The 27,725-nt window shown below is 47.1% G+C and overlaps 3 protein-coding genes across 6 annotated transcripts in view; 1 reads left to right on the top strand and 2 right to left on the bottom strand.

Moving 5' to 3' along the window:
• Nucleotides 1-10,878, top strand: part of palld (palladin, cytoskeletal associated protein) — a 61,519-nt gene extending 50,641 nt beyond the window's left edge. For 2 of the 3 annotated variants that reach the window (XM_030083436.1, XM_030083437.1), the window contains 12 exons: nt 550-1,212; nt 1,919-2,063; nt 2,368-2,469; nt 3,524-3,562; nt 4,488-4,709; nt 5,079-5,228; nt 5,924-6,012; nt 7,193-7,325; nt 8,919-9,126; nt 9,200-9,365; nt 9,464-9,597; nt 10,130-10,878. In XM_030083436.1, coding sequence (XP_029939296.1) covers nt 550-1,212; nt 1,919-2,063; nt 2,368-2,469; nt 3,524-3,562; nt 4,488-4,709; nt 5,079-5,228; nt 5,924-6,012; nt 7,193-7,325; nt 8,919-9,126; nt 9,200-9,365; nt 9,464-9,597; nt 10,130-10,290 — 2,212 coding nt within the window. In that variant the 3' untranslated portion in view covers nt 10,291-10,878. The remainder of the gene's footprint in view (nt 1-549; nt 1,213-1,918; nt 2,064-2,367; nt 2,470-3,523; nt 3,563-4,487; nt 4,710-5,078; nt 5,229-5,923; nt 6,013-7,192; nt 7,326-8,918; nt 9,127-9,199; nt 9,366-9,463; nt 9,598-10,129) is intronic. The other variant, XM_030083435.1, reaches the window with a different exon arrangement.
• Nucleotides 10,879-12,487: 1,609 nt separating this feature from the next.
• cbr4 (carbonyl reductase 4) lies at nt 12,488-16,004 on the bottom strand. The gene is made up of 6 exons (XM_030083448.1): nt 15,882-16,004; nt 14,545-14,693; nt 13,814-13,934; nt 13,565-13,701; nt 12,984-13,118; nt 12,488-12,885 (listed from the first exon to the last, which is right to left on the bottom strand). Exons 2-6 carry the CDS (start codon nt 14,687-14,689, stop codon nt 12,707-12,709), a joined length of 717 nt encoding a protein of 238 aa, XP_029939308.1. The 5' UTR covers nt 14,690-14,693; nt 15,882-16,004; the 3' UTR covers nt 12,488-12,706.
• Nucleotides 16,005-19,487: 3,483 nt separating this feature from the next.
• The window catches only part of sh3rf1 (SH3 domain containing ring finger 1), a 37,836-nt gene continuing 29,598 nt past the window's right edge, over nt 19,488-27,725 (bottom strand). For both annotated transcript variants that reach the window (XM_030083438.1, XM_030083439.1), the window contains exons 7-12: nt 26,444-26,571; nt 25,471-25,641; nt 24,378-24,661; nt 23,995-24,299; nt 23,275-23,630; nt 19,488-23,145 (exon numbers count right to left, since the gene is read on the bottom strand). In XM_030083438.1, coding sequence (XP_029939298.1) covers nt 22,977-23,145; nt 23,275-23,630; nt 23,995-24,299; nt 24,378-24,661; nt 25,471-25,641; nt 26,444-26,571 — 1,413 coding nt within the window. In that variant the 3' untranslated portion in view covers nt 19,488-22,976. The remainder of the gene's footprint in view (nt 23,146-23,274; nt 23,631-23,994; nt 24,300-24,377; nt 24,662-25,470; nt 25,642-26,443; nt 26,572-27,725) is intronic.

Below are 27,725 nucleotides of genomic sequence, written 5' to 3'. Positions count from 1 at the left end.
ATAGTGCTGTACACGATACACTGTCAACAGTTTGGCTTGTTTATAAGTCTTTGTTAAAAGGCCGGAGGACGGTGAACTGCTCATGCGGTGACTTTGCTCTCAGAGGTCGTCCACTTACTTCCTCTGAGCGCCAACCTTTGGCCCGACAGGCCATCGCCTTCAGAGGAAAACGCTTCAGACGGTTCACCACCTGTCCACTACGCTCGGGCTTTGTGCTCATGTCATTTAGAAGTAACATCTTCATGCTGGCTGTTTCTCCGCCGCGCTCGGCAGAACTCTTGATTGGCATTTTAAGGCTTCACTGATTGCGCTCACATCTGCAGGCCAACCTTCCTGCCAGCTGTGCTCCGACTGCAGCTGGAGAGAGATCAGACCACTGTGTCAGGCATAAAAGTGAAAGCAGATGCAAGATTTTGTAACATTTTTACTGTTACTTTAGAGATGAATTCCATAAAAATGGAGGAGACGCTCAGAATGGGTCTGATGGGATGACTTTCCCTCCACTCACCTCACGGTGCTTCTTCCTCCTCCTCTTCTTCTTCCTCACAGGAACGCGTTCCAGCTGAAGCAACTGCAGGATCAGATTCTGTTGGAGCAGCAGGAAGCAGCCGTCTTGCAGCAGCAGAACCAGGACGTCCCGCCTCCGCCTCAACCTCCGCTTCAGGAAGCACCTCCACCTGCTCCACCGTCTCCACCTCTCCCCCCTCCCCCCTCCTTCCAGGAGCTGGAGAGCAGCGCAGCCATGCACGCCACCACCTTCAACTACGCCCGACCCAAGCAGTTCATCGCCGCTCAGAGCCCGGGCGGGTCGGGCTTCGTCACCCAGTCGTCCGGCTCCTCCGGGTCCAACCTTTCCTCCCCTCTGTCCCCACCGACCTCGCACAAGCCCTTTGGCAGGACCGCCGCGCCCCCCTTCACCAAGGCCGGCAGCATGGAGTCTCCCAGCTCCCCATCCTTCCCACCTCCGCCGCCGCCCTTCCTCAGCCCCGGCAACCTGCCCTCTCCGTCCAGCCAGGACTTCCCTCCTCCACCACCTCCTCCCCCTCCGCCCGTCTCTATGTCCCCGGCACACTCGGATATGTCCTCGCCGTTCTCCTCCGTTCCTCCGTCTCCCGCCTCCAGCTTCCTGTCCTCTGTGTTACCCGCTACACCCTCCACACCCAGCAGCCCCACAGTCAACGCCCTGGGACTGCCTAAAGGCAACGGCACTGTGTAGGTGTCACTCTATCTCTCTCTCTCTCTCTCACACACACACACAAACACACCTTGTGCAGAAATTCTTTTAAAGCAGCATTGGTGTGTTAAGTGAAGCAACACATGAAAAGATCCACCTGCCAGTAACTGGATGCATAGGTTCCCTTTCTAGACTCCATCTGTAGAGCGCAGGACGCTGACGTGAAAAGGCCTCAGAATGAAATGTGTGTCAGAATCGAATAAACTCAGATTACAGATCCCAAGTTGCTGATACGGACTGCAGGGGACTGGATTTTGATCCTGGGCTTTGCTTATTGAGTTATCTGATAAAGATCTGGTGTCCAGGTAATCCAGATCCAATCCAGGTAATCTCAGCAGGGGGAAATTTACTTTTTTGTTCCCTCCATCAAAGGGCATTCCTCCCTCAGCTCTTTGCCAGTAAATTTTCATCAGGCCCTCACTGAATCCTCCTCCTCCTCCTCCTCCTCCTCCTCCTCCTCCTCCTCCTCCTCCTGGCATTCCTGCTGCAGTTGCACGAGATAAGAAGACACATTGCAGAATGCCATAGCTGCACATGTCCAGATAAGGGTGAATGTGAGGGAGCCTGAGAGAGGGTGAACAAGGAAAAAGGAGTTGCAGATATTTTGTGTGTGTGTGTGTTGCAGAGATGAAGCAAACCACAACTGAAGTAGTGACAAAATTGTCCATTTTGTCCTTCTTACAGCAAAGCGTTTCCGAGGAAGTCCTCCATCACCAAGACGCCGCGCATCGCCTCCGACTCCGACATCCAGGGATCTAAAGATGCAGTCATCCAGGATTTGGAGAGAAAACTGCGCTTTAAAGAGGAGCGCATAAGTAATGGTCAACAGGTGTGTGCGTGTGTGTGTGTTTGTGTTTGATTATTTTCTGATCTCATTTTAATGAAAATACAGGTGTGTGTGATCAGAGATTGAGCGTGTTCAGTAACACGTCATTAACAAACATTAACTTCATATCATACAAGAGTTCATGGTAACAAATGTTGTCTATCCCTCATAAAGCTGTTTGTTTTCTATAGTTTCATGCATCAAAGTAAACCCAGTATCCTCTGGAAAGATAATAATTTCATCCCATGTGTTTGTTGTGCGACTCACACACTAACCCGGCGCTGACCCCATTAATCCCTGCTTCCAGAGGTTAACCTATGAGGAGAAGATGGCTCGCAGACTGCTGGGTGCTGACAACGCTGCCACAGTCTTAAACACACAGGACACAGAGGAGGAGCCAGTCACACAGGTACGGTGGCTCTTTATCAGGATCTGCACACCTGGAGAGATAATTCTCACACAAACACACAGAGGCATGGAAAACCAACACATCAACATTTCTCCCCCACTTCCCCACACGTTGCATGCACACGGCACCATCACCTTCCTGTTCTCTGTGCTCTGATACTTGGACGGTGTCGCTCCTCTCTCGCGGCTGCGGACTCTGCTTCACACAGTGTTGCGGCCCGCTCCCTCCCCCTCCGTCACTGTAAACACCGCATAGGAGCCAGTTATGAAAGCCGGGTGTAAACACTGCAAAGTCATCCATGGGCCTCCATAAAAAGCTCTGTTTATGCAAACTGCTGGAAACCAGTGTTGTAGCAAACACGCTGGGAAGTAGCACTGTTTGGACTCCCGACAGCGAGACGGGTTCACCGTTCAGTGGAAACGCAGGACGGCGGCAGCAACTCAGCACGTCGTCATAGCGGAAAGATCCAGAGACCAAATTAGCTTGTGCGACATGTAGACACTGAATTATTGCTTGATGAATAGAACACATAGCAAAGAATATATAAATATTATGTTCACCTAAATAACACGAAGAAAAATCTCTAATCACTTGACATTTAAATTTACTTTTGTATGTTCCGTTACATATTTATCTTTTAGTGTGGATTTTGGTGGATTTAAGTGTTCATCTGGCTTTGAGACACGGTCTCAACCTTGTCCTGAAAGCGTGGACAGTAGAGAGAAGCCAGCAGTGTCGCTGAACACCAACCAGAATGACGCAGCGCTCGGTGTGTGCTGAAGCCTGTGAGCACGAAGAGCAACTCCACTGCTTGGGTGCCGCATGATAGACCCGCATGCCTTTGTGCACAAAAAAAACCCCTTTTACCACCAATGCATGGTGCGACCTTGTGTTTCCATACTGTACGTTGTTTTTCTGAATCTTTGGTTTCCAAAACAGGTAAGACTGATACTGAAACAAACGCAGCACACTGGGACAAAACTGCGTCGGCTTCCCCGTGAGCCACATCTCCACAACGTGACACGCAAACAAAACCTCTGCTTTCTCTCAACAGGAAGACAAGCCATCCGATAGAGACTCTGATCCTCAAAAGGTTACTGAAACCTTCTCATTTTGACACCTGCTGGTTTTTTCCTTCACTCGGTCACCGCGTGGAGCTCTGCACACAAAGCCACACCACCCTCTTAGATGTGCACAAGTCGCCCCGGGCAAGATAAAGCCTGGGAATAAGCTGATAAGGGCATGAATAGCAAACACAAAGAGGCAGAAAAAGTAGTGTGTATGCAGCATTTGTGTGTAAATCTGCACCCACTGGCTCTTGTCCTTCAGTATGTGCAGTTATAATAACAGACACTGAAGCATGTTTATAGTCTGAATGCAACACAAGCGCCTGTGGGCCTCTGACTTCTTCACCACTTGTTGCCATCGTGCACAGCATGCTGCAGTTCTCCTCTGCATGTGAGATTAAAGTAGGAATCAAATCACGTTTTTGCTTTTCTTTTTTTTTTTAGCTGTGAGCACAGTGTTAACCGAAGGAGGTTTTTCTGAAGGAACCAGCTGCCTCAGGGCCATTACGGGGGTGATGCCTCAGCGCCACTTCTGCGGCTGCACGCGGCCGAGTGAGCTCAGGAGGATAAATGGCGGCTCTGCAGCTGCGCTCGTGGCCTGTCATTATCTGCGCCGTGTGTCATCAGGCCGGCCCGAGCCGCAGATGTTCCCCCGCTGCCTCCGCAGAGCGGCGGGGATGAGAGATTGATGGGGTTGGTGGGATGGAGGAGTGGCTCCTCTGGATGAAAAGAATTAGGAAATTGGACAAAAGCTGGTAGTTCGGGTGACAATGAAGACGGGCCGATGATGAGTGTGTAACACATTGAAACACGAACAAGCAGGGTTTCATTGATGGTTCCCTTCATGTCAGCCGACGCCGCGTGTTCACACAGTGCTCTCTCGCTCGCCGGCATTTCCAGTTTCGGTGTTTCTCTGAGCCTTATCTGTGTTTCTCTCTGTCGGGCCTGCAGGAGTACAAAGTGTCCAGCTTTGAGCAGCGCCTCATCAGTGAGATCGAGTTTCGTCTGGAGCGCTCCCCTGTGGAGGAGTCGGACGACGACGTGCAGCACGACGAAGACTCCGCCGGCCGAGGCGTGGCGCCGTCCTTCGACCAGAAGCTCAAACACTACAAAGTCTTCGAGGGCATGCCGGTCACCTTCTCCTGCAAGGTCAACGGAGACCCTAAGCCAAAGGTGGGGGAATGCAGCAGGTGGTGATTGCCACAAGATAATCTTCATATAATTTTGAAGCATTTGGCTCGGCTGCCCGGCGAGTTGCTGATGTGTGATGCCGATGATGGGAGGTGGAGATATTATACATGTGCTGTGTGTTGAGATAAGAAGAGGCCCTTTGCAAGAACACACACTGAACCGGGAAGGCTGCCCAGCTCTGTTAATGATATGGTGATGACAGGCTTCACCACGGAAAATAAATGAAGTGAGATAGTCGTAAAAGAGGCACTGCGAGCAACAGCTAAATTTTTTTTTTTATATATATATATATATATATATATGTCTGACATTCATTTTACCTTCTTCCTGTTTTATTATTGTGTGCTACAGGTCTACTGGTTTAAAGATGGCAAACAGATCTCAAAGAGGAGCGAGCACTACAGGATCAGCCGGGACCCTGACGGGACCTGCAACCTGCACACTGCGGCAGCCTCGCTGGACGACGACGGCAACTACACTATTCTGGCAGGAAACCCTGAGGTGAGCTCAGGAAGAGCTAAAGAGGACATTACAGCGATGAAAGAAAAACTATGCAAATGAAGGAGGGCGAGAGACTCTGTAAAGATATTTTCCAGTACAAACAAAATGTGATCTGATTCTACCTATAAAGCTCTTCACCAAAAACAAATTATGATAATGTGTTATTTGAACATATTTTTGAAGCAATACAGTTTTGCAGGTGAAGTGAATGAACCACTAACATCTAATGAATAATAAAAATCAGTAGTTATGAAACTTTAGGTCTGTTGAAGACATTGATAATAATTGTTTTGTGAACCATTTGTAATTTATGTAATTTGAGACCCAGTCCTATTTACTGGCTGGTGTATGTAGTAACCCCTGACGTTTCGAAAGGTTCACAAACTTTTTCTCTCCACTGGACATCAGCCCTGAAAGATCAGGACCTATTAGCTGGAGAATAATGTGATATGCCTGTAAGGGGAAGAGGGTGTTGAATAGGGCAGGAAATTACCAAAGCGCCGGCGGGGGTCAGGAGTTCATGTTATACAGGCACTGAAACTGCTTTTTCCAGCTCCAACACTCACTTTTATTTCCTCCTCTCAGCCTGACTGCTGCTTGTGGCATGTCATCACCTCATCAGCTCTCTCCCTCCCTCTTCCCTCCCTCTTCCCTCCCTCGCCCCTCCCTCCCCTCCGCCCCGCTCCCCTCCACAGGGCAGGGTGAGCTGCACCGGCAGGATGATGGTCCAGGCCGTGAACCAGCGAGGCCGGAGCCAGCGCTCGGCTCCCGGACACATGCGCAGGTGAGGCTCCAGCGCCCGACGGGAGACGAACAGACAAAGATCTGTGTGTGTTTTCCCTCGCAGACTGCGGCTGCTGGCTGGCACATGTGTCGCAGGCTGCTGTTCAACATCTGCATGACTTCTGGGCTCGCTCGCTCGCACTTTCACACAAATGTAAAACCTTTGGAGAGGCTCATGTTTACATTTGTCGTGAGCCAAGTAGCACGTTGTTCCGTGCTGAGCCGTGTGTGCTCAGTGCCGATGAGAGCGAACACCTGTTTCACTGCTCCGGCGACCTCTACACCCAGTTGTGCGTTCAGCCGAGCCCAGATATTGAAAAACGCACAGATGATCACAGGACGCGCCGATGGCAGGTCACGGAAGATAAAAACCACCTGCGAGCTGTTATCTCGACGTGCACTCCCTGATTAGATGAGAGTTCAGGGATGTTTTGAGCAAAGAGACGCGATGGAGATAACGATCGGTGTCTCACGCCGTCTTTGTTTCCCTCCGCGGCCGACGTGCAGGCAGGCTGGTGAAGTCATTGTTGTTCTGAGCACCTGTGGGTCCCGACCTGCTGCAGAGGGCTTACACACACACACACACACACACACACACACACACACACACACACACACACACACTCACTCTCTCTCTCTCTCTCTCTCTCTCTCTCTCTCTCTCTCTGAAAAATAGTATGCAGAAGGTTGATATTATGTCTATAAAAGGGGGAATAGGTAAAAGGTTAGAAGACTGAAGGGCTTTAGAGGCTTTAGTTTTGTTAAAAACATTTCTAGCTCACACCACATAAATGCTTCGAGAAACTTTTTAAATTCATGAAGCAATGAAAAAAAAAAGACTTATTTCTATGCAACTTTCAATTTTTGCTCCCTTACATTTGAACATTCTAGTCCTTTTTGACTAACAGCCCTGTTTCGATCATTTAATTTGCAATAAGAGAAGTTTCTCACATGTTTTCTTCCCTTCTCTCTCCCTCAACATTAAAGACCGACTATAATTAAAATGAATGTGGCACTCGCGACATGTCTCTCTTTCATCCTAACTCATTTTCTATTAGTCTGTTGTTTAGCAATCCCTTGTCGTCCCTGTATCTGTAACTGGTTCTTTTTCTGTAGCTCTGTACAAAGCACTCTGTAAGCATGTAGGAAATAAAGTTTTATTTTATTTTTTTTATTACCAGGCCCAGGTCCAGGTCCAGAGACAGTGGCGATGAGAATGATAACATCCAAGAGCGTCACTTCCGCCCACATTTCCTGCAGGCCCCCGGGGACCTCATTGTCCAGGAGGGCCGACTGTGCCGGATGGACTGCAAGGTAAATACAGCCCTGAGCTGCTACCTGGGGCAACAGGCGTGCACGAGGGGGGCAAGGGTCAGTCTGCTGCCGCCTACCTCCAGGGGGCAGAGGGCATTCCAAAACCAATGAAAAAAAATGTATTTATAGCATCTATTATAGCTTCTTTCAACGGTAAAAAAAAGGAATCATGGCAGCAGTCACTGGAGTTTTGTGTCAGCTGTCACAAGTGCAGAGGGGAATTTTTCAACTCAAAAAAGAAGAAAGAACAAATTATAGGCCGTTTGTTGGCCGGGGATGGCATGTCGAGCACTGAAATTTAATGTGACTGTGGTTTGAAAGCCTGAAGTTCAGTCAGAATCTGCCATTTTTACTTCATAACAGCGACTGCATGCTTGCAATGTGTCGAATGTGAAGGAAAAATCGATCAAAACGAGGAAGCAAGGCAGACTTCAACTTTAATTTAACCTGCTTGCCGCCAGTATGGAGTATGTAGGTGCACACCTTATCTTTTAATTCTGCTATTCTGTGATGAAACCGAGAGCAAGATGTTCTAAAATAACATGAATGGAAAGAGAAAAAAAATGCACGCACCAAAGAGAATATGTTAATCATAGTAATAGAGAAAGCCATTTCAGATCCGCCCTTTAATTCACTGTCTGTATTGCTTTCAGGGAGGCTCCGCTGTCGGCACTGCCACACAAACATTTCCCTTCCTGTGCATTCCACTTTCTTTGGCTCTCTCACACACACACACACACACACACACACACGCACACACAAAAGATTTTTCATCTCTTCCCTCCAGTTATCAATGGCCCAGAGCAGACAGGGAGAATCCCGAGGTGTCACTTTTCAGGGATTAAGTGGGATTGGGTTTTCTGCAATTATTATTTCCCCTCAAACCACTCCCACCTCTTGTGCTCATTTTCTTTCTTCATCCACTCTGTCGTCACCTTGCCGAAGTATTGAGAGCTCAGGAACTCTTTCAAAGCCGCTACATGTCATACAAAATAAAGAAAAAGGAAAAGAAACCCGGCAGTCAACTTGCTATAAAAAGTCTTTTTATGTCTGTCAGGAATAAACTGACAATCTCCATTCCTCCAGAGTCGCTCATGTCGAGGATACTTACAGCAAATATTTACTTCCTGATTGTCTATCTGTGTTTTTTTCCATTGTAAACATGTTTGGTCTGCTGTACTTGGGGTTGTCTTTGAAAGCTGTTCGTTTGCCACATGGTCGGATGCCTGATGGCACATTTTCTCCCAGGTTGAGCTGGGTGCAGCTCGGGAGGTGTTGGATTTCTCTGCTAAGAGCATCGGCTCGATTCTCAGGGCGGCTAATTCCCTTGACAAAAACACACCAGCGACCAGGCTCCTCCAGACAAACACAACACAGACGGATTAACTAAACACTGCTGTTTTTCAGGCTCCCAGCGAAAAAGCGCGCCGGCCCCTCCGAACACATGCGGCTGATATGCTCATTTTCCGCTACAAAAACAAGCACAGGCTGCATAAACTCAAAGCATCTTGAACTTCGAAGCACGAGCGAGCGTTCACACACTCGCATAAATCTCATGTTTTGTGTGTGTGTTTGTGTTTTAACCATCTGCAGGTGAGCGGCCTGCCCACTCCAGACCTCATCTGGCAGCTGAACGGCCAGACCATCCGCCCCGACTCCGCCCACAAGATGCTGGTGAGGGAAAACGGCGTGCACTCGCTGGTCATCGAGCCCGTCACCAGCCGGGACGCGGGCATCTACACCTGCATCGCCAGCAACCGGGCCGGCCAGAACTCCTTCAACCTGGAACTCATCGTCGCAGGTAAGCAGACGCAGGCGACACGCCCGAGGCCCAGCTGCCAAGGCGCGGCCCGCTGACGAGCTCTCTCCTGCAGCCAAAGAGATACACAAAGCCCCTTCGTTCGTGGAGAAGCTGCAGAACACCAGCGTGGCAGAGGGTCACCCAGTGCGGCTGGAGTGCCGCGTCACGGGGGTGCCCTACCCGCAGATCTTCTGGAAGAGGGAGAACGAGTCCTTCACTCACAACACAGACAGAATCAGGTAAAAAAAAAATTTTTTTTAAAAAACCTAACTGTTCAATACATGTTCCAAAAAAACACTTTATCTATGATCTTAATTATGTCAATGCTTGTTCCCAGCATGCACCAGGACAACTGCGGCTACTTGTGCATGATCATCCAGCCAGCCATGAAAGAAGACGCAGGCTGGTACACAGTGTCGGCCAAGAACGACGCCGGCATCGTCTCCAGCACCGCCCGGCTCGATGTTCACAGTAAGGTTTTTCATCATTTCAACACAGATCATTCAGTCACGCAAGTTTTGGTCAAAAAGTCATGTGATCCAGAGATGCTCGACTCTGTTTTTTAAACTGTTTTGAAGGGACAGTGTATGGCAGTTTAATTTAAACTTTCAAAAATACTGCTGTGCAGTCTTCAGTTCTGGACCAGCTGGGAACAGCAATAGAGATTTAATCTTGAACATAAAAGAAGTGGGAACTCTGTCAGAATCTGACTCCTTACTGCCGCCTACTGCACAAAGAAGGAATGGCCTAAAAGTTACACATGCACCTTTAAACAGGAGATATCAGACAAAGCCACTAAGGCGAGAGCAAAAATGAATCATCAGACATTGTTTCACAAAAAGAAATGATGAAGGAAGAGAATATAAAAACCTTTAAATATTTTTCTTTGATGTTTGTCTGACAGACATCAAGAGATAAATGAAAATCTATCTCACAGGACCAAGATAAAAAATGATTAACTGCATTATTTAATTTTTCAAAACCGTCTCTTGTCCGTCCTCAGCTCAGTGGCAGCAGCCGAACATCCCCAAACCCAAGAAGGTCCGTCCGTCCACCAGCCGCTACGCCGCGCTGACAGAGCGGGGTCTGGACGTCAAGGCGGCCTTCTTCCCCGACTCCAGCCCGCTGCCTCCCGGCGGCCTGGTGGAAAGTGACGACCTGTAGAGTCGACGGGGGGAGGGAAGGCGCCAGGAGGAACAACCCCCCCCCCCTGGGGAAAACCCCGAAAGCTGCCCCGGATTCCAGCTACCCCCGAGACCCTCACACTTAACGACGGAGGGGGAAGAGGGCACAGTGTAATCTTGTCCACCACCACTGAACTGCAGAGAGAGACGTACGGGGCGAGACGGTGCAACCATGGTGGTTTTTTTTTTTACAGAATGTTTCCCCAAGTTTTGGTTTGATCAGCTGACATCTGGAAAAAAAGATGGATGACAGTAGACTTGCTCATAAACACAAACTGGTACGGCTGACTCCGTTTGCAAAAAGAAGTGCCTCACATTTCTCCACAGACACCGCACAGGTTACACAACAAAACTTAATATTTCTATGCATGTTCAAGTGGTGCCGCCTGCCAGACACCATTACTGTATCGACAAGTAGCGCTCTCTCTAAGTGGAAAATAAAATAAATAATAATAAAAAGAGGGGATTCAAAGCAACATAGCTTTGACGTGACGGACAGGTTTGTGTAGGACAGTATCAAGCTGTCTCAGATTAGCGTAGCGACGTAGGGGAAGGCCGGGCCTTACAAACTGTTTTTTTTTTTTTTTTTTTTTTTTTTTTTTTTAAAGGAGAAGAAACGAGGCTGGATATAAATAAAAGGCTTGTTTGTGGCAGAGTTTCTGTGATGATGAGTTGGACAGGAGATGATGAGGATGATGGAAAGAGCAGGTTAATGAGAGGAATGTGAGAATGCTGAAGGTGCAGTTGTGATACCGATATATATATATATATTAAAAAGAGTAAAAACTTTAGCGAGGACGGGTCGTTTTGCCGATTTTCTTTCTTGTTTTTCTTTGATGGTTTCATTTTTAGAAGTGTGAATTGAAATGTTCTCACGGGAGAGAGGGTGCTGTGAAAGGTTTCAGTGTTTGTGTCTCACACACACATCACAGATTGTTCATTTTATTTTTGTATGAAAAAAAAAAGACTGTTTGCTTTCTTGACAATCTTGACATAAATTATACCTGCGACCTTCTGTTCACTGATAAAAACAATCCTGTCTGTATCATGAAGTTTTATAAATGTATTTACTGCCTTAAATCACTAAATGCAAGCACTACGTCTTTGCATGTTCTTTTTGGACACTTGTATAGTGCCATAGTACTTTTACAAGGATGTATAAATACACAACTGTTTTTTTCTTCCAGTATTAAGGGGTAGTAAACACTCTAACATGACAAACAAAAACAGATATATTTATAATCGATGTTTCTGTCTCCTCTGTGAAATGCTACAAGGTGGACGTCTTACCCTGTGTCTGTTCAGAGCTTGTATCAGCTGACACTGTGTTCACACCTTTCTATGCCAATCCACGCCTGTATATGGATTGTTCTCCTGATATTATTTTAGGTTATGAAAGTTAATAAAAGTCAGAATCTCCAGAAACAGTGTGAGATGTTTTTGCAGACCGGCAGACTCCTCCTAAAGAAATAACAAACGGCAGAAGACACTTGATCCGAGTGGAGCGATCCCCCCTGCTGAGAGCGCTAATCAAAGTTGAAAGCGATGCAGCCGTTCGGCACACGGCGACAGAGAGGGCTCCTTTGCAGCCATGACTTTCACACTTATCAGTGGTAACAGCAGGTTAAATGGACACAGAGAGACAATCACCTCCAACCTCATCCGTCCGCACTGCAGCTCCAGAGCCGTAACCAGAAACTCGAAACATTCCCAGAGCTAAAAATACCCCCTCCCCTCCACCACTACCTCTAATTTCCTCCAGCTGCAGCCCCACATGCCAAACCGCCCCCCACCCCCCCAGCCCTGGAACAGGCCCCTGCAGAGGTGGGCTCAGGGGGCCAGTGGTGGGAGATGCTTGGGGGGGGGGCAGCAGCATGCCGGCTGCGAGGCGGCTTCCCCAGAGGGGAGCGAGGTGAAACAAAACATGTTTCAAGGGTTACGATCGGCGGCGGTGTGCTTTACAGTCATGGAAAAAACATCAGCAGCGTTAAATCTACGGATCACATTTAGGGACCTTGGGGGCATGGAGGTCTGGACCGGGCCAGACACTCTGGAGTCAGCTGTGTTAGTCATGATCAACTGCTGCACGCATCAGGCCACGCCCCCTGCGGCCCTGCGGCCGGACAGTGACTCAGCAGAAAGTCACACACACACACACACTGGCAGATGGTCTTTCCATTATTTCTTTAATTCTTTTTGTGAAGTACATGGAAGAGTCTGTTTAAAAACAATTATAAATTCCACTCGCGTCTCACTGTGAGGAGTGAAACAAACCAAAACAGTCTCACAGTTGAAGTGTGTGGGTGTCACCGTGCACCTTTAAGTACAATCATAAAGAGTCCAGAAAACAAAACCACAACTGTGGAGAATCCTGCGTTCACCTCGTCTGACCCTCTCTACATGGCCAGCTGCAGACCTCCATCCACCACCAGCACCTGTCCGGTGACGTACGGAGACTCCAAGAGGAAAAGGGCCGCCTGGGCGACCTCCTCCGGTGTCCCAAATCTGCCCAGAGGGATGTAGCGCCCTCCGTCGCCTTCCTTCAGCGCTGCGGTCATGTCAGTGTGAATGAACCCTGGAGGCAGGACAGCAACAACGTGAAAAGACATAAAATACAAAGGAACTCTGACGACTGAGAGGTCAGAGAGAGAAGTGAGACGAAGCCGGCTGTACCTGGAGCCAGCAGGTTGACTCTGACACTTCGTGAAGCAACTTCTTTAGCGAGTGAGCGAGTGAAGCCTTCCAGACCAGCCTTACAGGCGCTGTAGACACACTGGCCGGCGTTCCCCTTCAGGCCCACAACAGAGCCTGTCAGTACGACACACAAACCCATCCAAACTACTCAGTGAGATAAAAATCCCTCTAGAATAAACAAACATGTTTTGACTTTTTGTACAAATATTATCCGTTACTAGCATATATTTCTGCATGACAAATTAAGAGTGAGACTCTTAGTTAAACTCAAGATTTATTCATAATTTTCAAAATATTACCAAATTGAGTGTTAATATAAAACTATTTGTTCCCAAAGTGAACTGTTAATGATTTAAACATGTGTCAAATTTTCAGAAATGGCTAAAAGTGCCTGATTTGCAGTGACTAGTCTAAAATGTTGCCAAAAAAAATAACAAATACCCTTGTATCTTCAATGTGATGTTTAAAAAAAAAACCCCTTTACAAAGTGGCAGTGATTTACAGCGCCATCTAGCGACCAGGCTGACAACATGCTGGTGATAAACTGGAACAGTATGCACCTATATTGACAATCGAGGCCCCCTGGACGTGCAGCATGCTGCGCAGCGCGGCCCTGCAGGTCAACATGGAGCCCAGCAGGTTGGTGTGAAGGAGAGACACCATGTCCTCCGGCTTAGTCCTCAGTAATAAGGAATCCCTGAGAAAAGCAAGAGCAACTCGTGAAGTCTTTATAAAGTTGAAATTAGATCATATATGTCTTTCAAATATGTTAATAATACCTCAGCAGGGAGGCTCCTTTTCCAGCTCACCTGTTGATGCCTGCTGCATTTACAAGGTAGGTCATCTTTCCACAGGTCTTCTGAATGGTCTCAAAAGTTTTCTGCACCTCCGGCTCGATGGAGACGTCGCAGCTGAAAGCTACATGGTTGTCTTAGGAGCACACACACAAAGAGTTTCATTTATTAAACAATGCATGTTGAAAAATGTTGAGTATGCATTCAATGTAGAGACCAGGGTGTGATTTATAAATCTTTCAGACTGCTAAAATTCATCGGCAGTGTATATTCTTCAAGCTGCTCTCAACAGTACTAGGACATATGCTCCTATTTCAAGATGATGGCGGTCTGACTGAACTGTAATCGGCAGTCTGGTTGTTTCCTCTGAGCTCCGAAGGGACCACAGTGATCAAACAGCATCAAGTATTGATTACACACTGAGCTGTTTTATTTGGCATTAAAGTTTAACTGATGAAACTTACTTACTGTTCCTGCCAGAGGGACACACACTGTGGCTGGTGCAATAATTTATTTTAAAAAGGCCAATTAGGTGGTGTGTAAATAAATGGGGATGCTGATCAACTTTTATTGTTAACAAAGAGGCTTCAGTTCCCCGTTTCGTCAATGTCCAGCTGTGCCAGTTGTTTTCTAAAGTGAGCAAACAAGTGGCTGTGGTTTGTTATCAGTGTAGGATTGCTGTGTATTATGCCCACTGAATTATATGCATATCTGTACATAAGTACACCTCTGCACAGCAGTCTCACCTCCGTGTAGAGAAGCCACAGTAGCATCCGCAGCATCTTTACTCCTGGAGATAACAGCTACCCTGCAGCCCCTCTGTGCCAGCAGATGGGACACAGCCTTCCCAATCCCCCTGGAGCCGCCACACACCACCGCCAGTCTGGACATGGCCCTGCAGAGACACACACAGCACATACACCACTACAGGAAGTGGAAAAACTAAACCTAATCCTTAACCACACTACTCTGCACACCCATTAATTTTCTGCACCTGCTTCATTATAACTTGGGTTATGTGCATCTGTGTGCGTGTGTGCGTGTGTGTGTGTGTGTGTGTGTGTGTGTGTGTGTGTGTGTTTGCAGATTAACAGCTAGGATGTGCTTTGAGTTTCATTCAATGTCAGATGGAAAAGGGTTCAGCCTCCTGCAGCCATAACTTGACCAACGCCGGCCAAACAGATGGATGGATACAATTACCTGGTGTCTGAAAGGTTCGATATAAATAAACTTGCCTTGCCTTACGCGTAAAAGGGATCACAAATTTCAAAGCAGCACAGGGTTTGTAAATAGATTAACTGTCCTGGAGGAAGGAAAATTCACTGCAAAGTCCTGAGTGGCCCTCATGGGTCACTGTTTTACTGTTTTATTGTTATTACTATTAAAACTGAACATGAATAATGTGCAAGTGCTTTATTTGCTCCCGTGTATGAAGTTTGTCCTTGAGGGCTACTTCAATAATTGTGTAGTCAGAGTGAAAAATGGAAGCTCAATGCAGAATGAAGAGTTTCAATTTATAAATGGTGAAGTCCTGTGCTTATTTTGAGGGCAAGAGGTCGCTGCGTTAAGGATTACAAATAGGAATTACCATTTATACGCAGAACACTGAGGCCAAGCAGGAGCTCATCAAAACCAAAATTCCCTCTCTGATGAGATGTAGTCATACTGAGCAGACCTGTAGTCAGCCTATCTCCACAATAGTCTCAGTTTTTCATGCAGCCTCTTTATAAAAACAACTTAGGATTTTGGGATTTCTCAACTTGCATTTAATCAATATCAAATGAAGTGAATGGGAGTCATGCAGTAACAATGAAGAAACATTTAGGACAAACTGAGAAATATCCCTAGTTATTGACCATTTCTATTGTTTTCTCGTCCTCATTCTTGTTGTATAGTATAATATATAATATAGATGAACTATGATCTAGATAAAAACAGAGTGTGATTGTTGGTTTACTCGTTTTGGGAGACAACATTCTATATCCACACAGGTGGATGCTTTTTGCAAAGCCCGACTGAGCGTCACTTTAATGTAAAAATCAGATTTTTGCAGGTAGATTTTATTCTACATGCGGTGTTTTACCTCGTTTCCCCGCGTTGGGCCGGTCGGACTGAAGCTGCTCGGGTGCAGATGTGTTTACAGACGGAGAAGAAGCGGACCGTCGGAGGAGTCGGCGCTCACGGGCGCCGCCATATTTGTTGACATTGTGGCTGCGATGCGCGCGACGGGCCTGCAGGTGGCGCTGTGGACGCGCTGCGCGGGCAAGTTACAGAACAGCCCTTTTTTTTTTTTTTTTTTTGTTTATCGTGGTTTTCTTACATTAACAAAAAAAAAGTCTTATAAATATTTCAGCTCGTTAAATACTGTGATAACAGGAAAAGTGGAGTTAAAGTTGGTGAGATTAACTGGTGCTATTAGACAGATTATTCACGGTTTACTGCCGGCTGGAATAACTCATTGATTTTTAATTGCTGTCATTATTTATCCTCTTGGCTCAATGCATCATTGTCCCCCGTGGAAATACACCTCACCGGGAACAGCAGCGGAGGTATCATCCGGATGTTGGGCGTGTGTGTGTGTGTGTGTGTGTGTGTGTGTGTGAGTGTGTGTCTTGGTCTACACCTGAGCAGTTTATCTCTCACACACACACACACACACACACACACACACACACACACACACACACACACACACAGGCAGATTGATTTGCTGGTGTTAAATCAAATTCTTCACAACCTGAGCCGGACACAGTCCTGTGAATCATACCCAGGGTGCAGCACAGACACTGTCGTTGGCTTCCAGTGTGATCCCAGCTTTCATTAATTTTACTTGAGTTTATCTGCATGTCAGAGAGAGACTGAGCCGGATTAGTATTCAGATCACCTTCCTGAACTCATTATTTCCCTCTCACACACCTTAGTGATCTAATATTTGCCAGCAGAGCAGAGCTGTTTTTTTTTATATCCTGCTTCCTCATATTCACAGTATGTGGCTTTGTAACCCTACATTTGCATGTTCATACACGCACACACGCGCACAAACACACTGTTTTCAGTCGCCTTCATTTCCTGCAGACCTATGTTAAACTCACCTATAATTGACACAACCACCTCAAACTGACCCTAAAACATCTTTTCACCCAAGTATTTATTGATCTTCATTGCAGGTAGATGATTTTTGTCCTCACAGGGAATGACGATTAAACTTAAAGTGAGCATTTCAACACATTTTGGGTCAAATAATAGTACTAAATACCTGTTTTCAGGCCTTCCGGACATTGATTCACATTCATATTTTGCACTTAGGATGGAAGTGAGTCAGGCTACGGTAAAGAACGACTGGCAGTGACGTTCCCATGAAGCACAAGACCACCTTCAGTCAGAGACTCATCCCCCTCAGTGCATGCCACAGGAAGTCATTCCTGCCTGTGGCCATGTAAAGCTGTTAATTACACAGAGGAGGGAGACAAATAACTCTCTTCTGGGATTGTTTTAAGTATTCCGGTTCTGATTTATACCTCACCTTAATCACAGCCTGACCCTCAAACATGTTTTGTCCAAAACATTTCTCTCTTGGGGATCTCCTCCGTTGTCCTCACAGTGACATGAGTCTTTAAGATTTAGAGTACCATCAGGTTTAGCTTCTCACCAGTAGGAGAGACACACTACACATGTGACCTTTTACATCAACTTTTTGCAGACTTTTTTTTTTTTTTTTTTAACCCTAACCCTTCATTTCTTAACCCTAAACTTAACCTGACTCCATCCCTAGTCTGATCTTTAAACATGTTTTGCTTACGGGGTCATGCTTTCTGTGCCAGAACAGCTTTAAAAACACACATTTTATAAGGTTACACCTTATAAATTTTGGAGGATATTGAGAGCGTATCGTTAAGGTGCATCCACTGATTTAGTTTTTCCACAACATTTTTAAAAATATACATTCAGACGTCATTCATGTAATTTTTAAATTACATTTACTTATTTTTCTACACAGAGATAGATTGAATACTGTAACACTGCTTCATAGAAATCCATCGAAGGACGCTCAGCACGAGGCTCCACTCTTTCACAAGCAAGGCTCAAGAAGGACTGATCCAACCCTGCTCTCACTGAGGAGACTTCAAATGGCTCACATGCCTCGGGTTCAAGTATTATCAAGAACTCTTCACTTCCGGGCTCAATTCCTGAACTTTTACTGAGCCCCTGCAGCAAGGAATACTTTACAGCCACTGTGCATCAAGCAGGAGGAAAAGCCCTCCTCAAATCTGCAGCATGGAGCTGAAGGAGTCCGCAGCATTCCTGCAGCAGTAACACTGGCAGAGTCATTCACTGAGGCAAAATGAGCCAAGCGGACAGATAATGTGAAACAAATCTAATAAAGTCAATATAAATTACATACATACGTTCTCTGCAAAAAAACCAATGCATTTTTTTCTATTGTTACGACTCGGTGTAAGACTGGCGCTGGGATATTGGAATAAGTTATTTCCATGGTAACCCATCCTCTGCAGGGAGCAGTGTGCAGCACAATGACCTCTCTGGGTGCCTGTCAGTTCCTGTCAGTGTTTTCTGAGCTGAGCGCTCCGGGAAAGCTCACCTCTCCTTCTCCTCCCCTCGCCGCGGCGCTTAGCTCTGCTGTAAGTCACAGGAGAAGTCCATGTCCACAGCAAGAGCCCCATCGCTTCTGGACAGAGACGGAAATCAGAGGGTGGTGCAGCAGGAGGGGCGGGGGTCTGATCCCACCATCCCCGGGAGGAATCCTGCTTCCCCCTCTGGTACATTATTTGAGGAAACACAGTCTGAAGGTTTTCAGAGTGTGTAAGGATGAGAGTGAACTCTAGTTTATTCCAGTGAAGCTAAAATACATTTTCATCAGAAAAATGTGTATAATAAAACAAGAATTTCTCGTGACTTATACTGCAATCGGTGAAAGTCGTCCTGTTTTTCTCCTCGGAAACGACCCACCCAAACACAGCGAGTCTCTTCCCCCCGAGGCTGGAGCTGGTCCGACGGACGCAGTGCTGCTTGAGCCGTCGTTGAGTTTGGAATCAGACTCCATCCCCGCATCGCCGTGCACTGACAGCTTCCAGAGCCAGACTGAGAAATGTTCCATGGGCTTCCCCCACATGCAGCTTCAGGGCTGACAACAGGTGAACGCAGGACACACTCCACAGGCCACAAACAGCCCAACAACCACACACACACACACACTCACATTCAACCCTCACCATAACACCAACATCAGCCTGAAACACACCAAGGTCTTTACAAGTGTGATGCCATTTAAAAGATGAACAGGCCACGAGATTTACCGCCAGGAGGAAAGAAACAATTCACCAAGATATTAGCTTAGTTTATAATATGAAAGAAGGTGGGACCAGTGTCCTGAAATACAATTATCAGTGAAACCCCGAAACCTGCTCATGAGAAATGTTTCCGTTTATCAACCAGCCCAACGGGAACAAGGAATTTCCGTCCTTGCTCCTCGAGACACTAATGACCACATGTACCGTGACTTACCCCAAAATACGCTTTAATTAGAAACAACTGTTGTCACGTGTGTGTGTGTGTGTGTGTGTGTGTGTGTGTGGGTAAGCAGGGCGCTCAGTCGTGCCATGGGGTCTGCCAGCGTAACACAAGGCCACAGAAAATAATCGAACACATCAGAAATTTATTGAAACCTTTAGCTTTTATTGTTATAGAGATTTTCTTTACAAAATGTGCGATTCCCTCAAATACTTCAGAACGTTTTGTTTTGTTTTTTTTCACATAATAGACTTGTGCCAAATAGGTTGTTTTCAGTTTCACCATTTTTCAACATAAAAACAAACTAACTACAGACGCAAAAAAAAAAAAAAAAAAAAAAAGAATCAAGTAAGTCACCTTGGCATATAGAAAATCTGTTAAGGTTTTTTTTGTGTTCCCATAAATGAAAGTAAAGATGAGTAATAATTATAAGAAATGCTTCATCTGAAACTGTGCAGCCTACGCATGAAACACGAGGATGAGGAGTCAGTACGGTTAGAGATGGCGTTCATAGTGCATGTGCGCTGGGAGCCGGTCAGATCTGTGTGTGTGTGTGTGTGTGTGTGTCAAAGGCTTACCAGTGAAATGAAAAGACACTAAAGAGGAGGGGGTTTAGAGCCCGAGGTTGATGTGGTGATTGCCAAGACAACTGAGAGACATCAGGTTCATTCTAATCAATGTAGAAAGACATCAACAAACAAAAACAACAACAACAACAACAACAACAAAAAAAGGCCCTAACAGTGATTTGTACCATCTTTTTCCTCCAAACGCCACATTTTCAAACAACTATAAACATATTCCAGCAGTCAGTTACACAGTGGTCCCCTTCAATTAACAAATAAAGACCAAAACGACAAATAGAGAAAAAGAAATGCACTCTGAGTCCAAGTGAGTCAGTGAACTCCTTCTCCAAGCCAAATTTGGCACGATTCAGTGATCTCCTCCACTCACAAGGGTTTTAATACCCCCACAGACCTCGTAAGACTTCCTGAAGATCAGACCAATGAGTCACATTACATTAACAGCTGTGAGGGCCCCTGAGGCGGGGGGGGGGGGGGGGGGGGGGGGGGGGGGGGGGGGGGGGGGGGGGGGGGGGCGGACCTACAGTGATACCTAACACAACCTCCGCTCACAAAAACTGGGACACTGCAAAACGTAAATAAAACACAAAACAATGTGAAAATCATTTAAACCACTTTTCCTTAATTATAATCGCAAATCAAGTTTACAGAGATTTTTTTCTATTTTTCCCAATACATGTTTAATTCAAATTTAAATTAGTTTAAAACACACCTTTGTCTCAATGGCTTTGATACGACATTTGAATTTATTAAAATTTTGGCGTCTTCGTTTGAACGTTATGAACATGTTGCTCTGCTGTGAAGCCATGCAGTTTTAAAATGAAGGGATTATGGTTTGACGCTAACCCACTGAAATAAGCAGAATGTTGCATCAACATGTTTCAGACTTTCCCTCAATTAAAAGTAACGCAATAAAACAACAGCATCCTGTGTTTCTGCCAGGGAATCCAGGGAATCCAGTGAAGAGTGAATTGTGTTCCCAGACAGTGGTTTTCGGGGTTTTTTCCCCTCCTCAGGCCATACTGTGATCACGGCTGGACACTGCCATGTTGACTCTTCTCATGTTTGTTTTCAGGATGGTTCAGCGGCTCCAGAGACTTACTGGCCTTTAAACAACACATTTAATCCATGAAATATTAAATTCTGGTCTCCAGCTGGAGTTTAACAGCAGTTCTTCACGCAGTGGTGAACCTGTCACTTTTACTTTTACTATTCTTTTGGCATTTCATCACATTAGTGGAGTGCCTAAAGATAAACTGACAACTTGGCTTTGACAAATATCTCTTGTCTTCGTGGCGTTTTAAATAAAATATGGCGGTCCACTGATTTTCACTTTGTTTCACCATTTTAAAAGTTGTTATTATTATATATTATCTCAATATCCGTTTGTCAGTGTCCCAACTTTTTGGGAACTCGGCTTGCGATACATTACTTACAGGACTTTCTTAATATTTCCAAAATTCACAGACACAAGGAAGTATTTGACAACATATTTTTGCTGTGAGGAAATACTTCAAAATTTAGATAAGAATTCATTCTAAACCGACTAACTCTGTTCTTTCATATTTAACAAGCACCAAAACTACGACCAAGTCTTCTCCGATCAACAAGAAATCTTACAGTAATTCAAGTCAGTACAACACTTAACAATACAAACCCAAAAACAGTTACCCACAAAAAGAGAGAGAGAGAGAGAGAGAGAGAGAGAGAAATCAAGGGTCAAAGTGATTGAGTTCAATAAAAAAAATAAAAGAAAAACAAATTGAGATTTAATAGAAATACACAAAGCAGCTCTTCTTCCTGCGGAGTGAAATGATCGTATGCTACTTTAGGCAAACATTCTGTGCTTTAGCGAGCAGTGTTTTTATTGCCACAAGTCACATTAGGAATGAGTCGAAGGGCGTCTGCGTCAGGTTAGTTACACGACACACTCTATACGAGCAGCAGGCGTCGGCCCGTTCGGAACGTGTCAATAAAGACGCTCCCAAAGGAAATCGGCTGTGCACCGTTGTTCAAACGTCACGGCGCTCCCGGGACGCGGAGCGCCGTCTGCGTCTGGCCGCTGTGGGTTAAGAGAGCAGCTACTCTGGTCAGTAAATATAAAGACGGTACAAAATAAGCAATATTTGACTGCAAAGTTTACAATGGAGTGTATGTGTGCATTTGTTTTTTTTGTTTTGTTTTGTTTTGTTTTTCTAGTATTAATACGGAGCCAGCAGTCTCATGACGAGGCTTCTTCCCCGGCACGTGGTTTCACTCATTTCATGCAAGTATTTGATGGCTGCAGGTAACGGCGCGTTAAAACCGCCACCGCAACGCCCCGCCCGGAGGGAGCGACGACAGGAAAGTGGGTGACTGTGCGCAGAACACAGGGGCATTTCAATATTTCATCATAAGGCGGTGAAGTGTCGCCAGCTGAGTGCATGAACGTGCACGACAACAGATCTCTCCTGTGATCTGCGGCAGGTAATGCATTTGGAGCAGGGGGAGGAACATCGTTTTCCTCCTGTGCAGCAGCATGAGCGATTTGTTCTGATCCAGTTCACCAGATATACTGTCTCCTGACCGCTGACGTTTGGAAATAACGGCGGAAACTTTTTTCTTTTCTTTTTTTAACCGCAGTCGAGCAGAGAAAGGTACGACTGATGGCGGTGAAATGGGGCAATAAGGCATGTACTTTACTTTGACACCTTAATGTGTGGCACTAGAAAAAGGTCAGTCCATGAAATAAGTTAAGATACTGATATGAACAGCTCATACTGGTTGTTTTTAGGACTAATTGTATTTGTGTCCTTATGTACAATAAAGTGAGGAACAGTACAAGGCACACATTTAACAGCTGAAATATTACAAAGATATAAATAATCAACAAAAACAAAAAGTTCATGAGTAGTGTGCTCTCCTCTAACTCTTGTCCACTGTGCTTTCATTGATAACGCGTCTCATACGCTGCTGTTTCAGGACGTGACGGTCCCGTCCCGGCGCCCTTGCGAGTGCCGACACGTCCGGTTGTGTACCGCGAGACGCTTAACGGAGCTAGCAGCAGTCAGCCGGGTGAGATAATATTAGATGCTGTCTACAAAGCTGCCGGGGAACAGTCCGGTCCTGCCGTTCCTCTGCAGTGTGCCTTTGAACCAGCCGTCCTCCCTCTTCCTATGAACAAACACAATGTCACCCTCCTTGAGTTCCAGCTCGGCCTCGCTCTGGGGAGGATATGACACCACCACCCTGTACCTGGGGAAGGAGAGCCAGAAGAACAGAGAGTGCTCAGGCGCGACGGCTGTGATGTACTGTTACACTCCCTGCGGACGAGCGGGAGTGAGCAGAACAGCCAGAGACGATGCGGTGACGCTGCAGGTTTACCTCTCACATATGATGGGGCGTGCGTCGTGCTGCTGAGACACGAGAGAGGAGCAGGGCTGGCGAGGAGGAGGAGCAATGGGCGCACATCCATCAAGGGGACTGCTCCTTCGATGGGAGGAATCTGGGACCGAAGAGGATGAGGAGGATGAAGATGACGCAGCAACAGCGGCGGCGGCGGGTTCAGGCTCCAGACAGTTGGCCGAGTTGGAGGGAGCGGAGGTGTCGGGTCCCACGGCGCCGTGGAGCACCTCTCCTGCTGCGGACTGCTCCGTCTCAAGGGTGGGAGAGGACGGGGGAGAGGGACGAGACTTCTTCTTGTTGGAGGACAACAGCTTCAAGAGACTTTTCTTCTCTCTCTGCAAGAACGGAGCGGCATCAATTTCTGGTGTGAGCGAGCTGCAGAGACCCGTGAAGCTGTGTGGGTAATTTTCAAAGCCTTCTGACTCCAAGGCTGCAGTTCAACAAGTTTCTAGAAATTACAAACAGCCTTTTGTTGGAGAATCAGAAATAGCACCAGAAAGACAGAAACGACAGTGCATAATAATAACCTCTCCTCGATGCAACTATTAATAAGACCCTCCTGAGGCATTTCAATCATCTGCGGGAAAAGAAGACAGATTCTACACCACGATAAAACATTCAGACGCCAGATAAAAATAGAAGCCGCAACTGACAGTTGAGGACACATCACAGAGTAGGTAAAAATACTCCTCCCCCTACCTTGGCGTCTTTATCCAGCCGGCAAGCGAGAGCCGCGTTGTTAGCCGCGAGATTGTTCCCTGGACCCACGGGCACGGCGAGCACGGGCACGGGCCTCAGAGCGTCGCCCTCCAGAGACGCGGCGCTGACATTGGGTGGAGTCAGAGAGGCGGCGGCGCAGCCCATGGCCACGCCCGCCCGGGTGCAGCCCTGAGCCGGGCCGGGGGGCTGCGGGCACACGGCCAGGTGCGGGATGTAAGTCACGGGCGTGGCCGACTGGATGGGCGTCACGGCCGCCGTGGGCCTGTCCTGACTGTGACACGCAGCTGCAAGCAGAGCGCAACACCATGAATTACACCCCTGCGCCGTGTAAAGAGGCGCCGGGCGGAAGCCGCTCTGCCTACCTGTCCGGGCGGCGTTGCGAGCCTGGTTCACCGTCATCTGGGAGTTGACGTGCAGCGGGACTTTGGGCTGCTGTCCCGTGGCCGTCTGAGCTGAGCTGACCACAGCTGCAGCCTGGGAGCTGGCAGGTGCGCCGCCGGGGCAGACGCTGAGCGGTTTGTTGTAATCGGGCCCTGGGACGATGGCCCCGAGGGGAGCAGACGAGGGGCTGACGATGGTGACTCCTCTCCCAGCCTGAGTGCACAGAGTCATGGGCACTTTGGGCTGGCTGCTCCCGGACGCCGTCCTGTGGGGGAGAGAGGAGAGATATGAAACAGCTTTCCATCATGACACATTCACCGAAAAATCAGCAACGATGCCATAAACCCTGATTGGGTGACGTTTCCCCGAAGACCGCGGCTGTAAAAGATAGATGTTTTCGGTGGTACTGTTGACTGAGTAACTTCTGTTATTCTACTGACAGTTTGCGCAAAAACCTTGTGATCTGTTTGTTGTAAATACGTAAAATGTTCTTTCAATCGAAAGCTTTGAGACAAAATCAATCTCTGCGAAAGCATCAACATCTTGAGAGTGAACACGTAGCAGTGCATCCATCGCATCAATACTGATACAGAATATGAGTGTGTGCACAAGTATATGTGCATTAAGAATGTGTTTTCCTGTATAAAGGAGTTTGAGTCTAATAACACTGGTATGTGCTGATCAGTGGATGGGCGGCTTCCCAACTAGATCTACCTGAACGAGAAGGAAATTTTTTTTGTTTTTCAACAGATTCTGGGAACTGAACACAGCCAAAATAAATTAGTTGCACATTCCCACAAGGAATCTGCATCGCAACGAAAAGTGGCTTTTTTATGGGAATTCTCTGCAAAGCTGGAATTTGTCTCTGGCAATTTAAACTCAGCTGAGACTAAAGATGCAGGTAGCAACTTAACAAAGAAGCATTATACTTATCTTTAATAGAATAATAATTTTACACAGCTTGAGGAATGATTCAGGTATGACTGAGACAAGTGGATGAGCGAGCACGCCTCTGTGACTGGGCCTGCGGTTTGATGACAGTAATGAAGGAGTGACAGTGAGTCAGTGACTGACCTGCTGACTGGACTCATGTAGTTCCCCGGGAAGACGCCAATCTTGCCAGTGTGCATGGAAGTCCCCTTGAACCAGCCGTCCTGACAGCGCTCCAGCACAAGAAACATCTCTCCTTTCCTCAGCTCCAGCTCATCCTCCTTCCGGGGAGTGTAGGGGAACATTGCCACATAGCTAATCAAAAACAAACAGAAAACAGGAAGAGGATATTTTATAAAAGTCAAACAGATATGCAGCTTAAATACCGCATTCCCCCCCGCCCCTGCTGGAAACGAAAGCTGTTTCATCGCAGCACTCATTTGTTGTGAATTCATCCCGCAGCCTGGCCCTACATCTGTCATCATCTCCTCTGAGACCCTCCAGCAGACACGGCGCCCTCTGACCCAGAGAAAATCAGCACCGGAGGACGAAACAATTTGCAGGTCATCTCTCTACAGCAGAGCAAGAACAGGCCTGGAACTGCAGTGCAGGAGACGAGGAGCCTCAGCTGGGACGTTCTCAGTCACATTTCAGCGCCGTCAGGTGGGAGCGTAACATAAACGCCTTGGTCTGCCGCGCGTACACGGGCAGACCCAGGTGACGGCAGAGAGAAAGTCGGCATGAGTGGATCTAATTCCTATCAGGTGTGTAAGGCTGTCTTGGGGGAGTAATGAGGGTGAAGGTGAGGAGTAGGTCAAAAGCCAGGGGTGACTGAGAGGATCCTCCAATAGGACCCTGGAGACTGTCACCCGTAAGGCTTTGACCTTTTCACCCAGGGTCTGCAGGCCTGCACTGACAGCTGAGGGTTGTGGGGATGGGGGGGTGGTTGGGGATGGTGGGGGTGAGGGGGTGTCGCAAACAGACGAGGATTTCCTCCCGCTGAACCGAGTGTGTGCATTAAGAGCCCTGGGCCATCAGTGCACAAACCGCTTGTGACATTTCACTGCACATTTAAGAAGACTGCATATTTTTGCGCGAGACTGTTGTTATAACTCACACTGTGGGTCTTTGTCTCCCACTTTGGTCGCTTATGCTGGGGGAGGGTCTCTGTCCAGCAGCCAGCGAGAACGCCGCTCCGCCGACGGAGGACTGCGGAGGAGGAGGCGGCGGCGGTGGGAGAGCATCCTGAAAAAGGGGAAGGACAGTGAAATCATATTTGCAGTTCGATAAGGACATAGTTTCTCTGCATGCGTCATCGCAGCAGCTGAGTCTCCGCTTGCTTTCGGTGTTAAAGCAGAGAGCCAAAAACAAAAAGTAACATGAGCCCCAAACAGCAGTGAGTACATGTTGCGTAAGCAGAGAAACCAGTTTGTTTATGAGCAACAAAGAGAAAAGGAGAATGAGAGATCATCTGTCATTTAGGTTTTTCCCTCAGGTTTGCCGATACTAAAGAGAGAGCGGTTTGGCAGGCGGCGCAGTTTTGTTCCCTGACTTCCCCTCGCAGCAGAGGATCCCTGATTCTGCTTGTTTGTTTGTTGCTAGGTGACCGCATAGCTAGATGTTAAACCCATTGCAGTATTTAATTAGGACCATATGAAATGAAAAAAACATGTCTGCAGGCACACTTCAGAGCAACCCTCAAATGGAGCATGAGCAGATTCATCTTGACTCACTTGTTTTCCCTTGCTGAAAGTCTGCAGGGTCAAAAGAAACTCGTTTTTTTTTTTTTTTTTGACTTGAGGGAAATGATCGCATCGACCGCCGTTTTCAGAAGATTACATTTGCACGCTTTTAGAATTACCAGATCAATGTGTAATTCCCAGCTGGCGATGTCACCATTAAAAAACAAAACAAAACACGACACACTTATTGGCACTGAGAAAAACCCGCAGCCCGGATGAGGTCTTGGTGCGTGCAAGAATGACGGAAAGTCCGACACCTAGCAGGGAAACGAATCTTCTCCAGCTCAACACTGGCAGCACTGAGCAGTAGAGTAATAGCTTCCATGACACACTGGGGGAGGAGAGTGGCACTCAGACAGCGCCGTGGTATGTGCATAGGCCCGATGTGTATGTGCGAGTGTCGCTGCGCATTTCGGTTCGCCGCTGACGCTTGAGCTGAGATAATTAGGTTGCCTGCAGGCGAGAGGAATCATCTGTACAAAAACATCATGTAGGGTTCCCAAGTGAAGCGGAGAGCTCAACCTTTTGTGTACACATTCCTGTTCATTCAGAAACTCCACATGCTGGAGCATACACACAGACAGACACACAGACAGGAAGTGTGGTGCTGTTTTGTGTGGGCTGAAGGGATTTCGTGACAGTTTTTGTAGGCTTCGG

The sequence above is a fragment of the Salarias fasciatus genome, chromosome 23 (genome assembly GCF_902148845.1).
Source record: "Salarias fasciatus chromosome 23, fSalaFa1.1, whole genome shotgun sequence".
In the NCBI taxonomy this organism is placed as follows: domain Eukaryota; kingdom Metazoa; phylum Chordata; class Actinopteri; order Blenniiformes; family Blenniidae; genus Salarias; species Salarias fasciatus.
The sequence above is the reverse complement of the archived record's forward strand: the minus strand, read 5'-3'. Positions and strand labels throughout refer to the sequence as shown.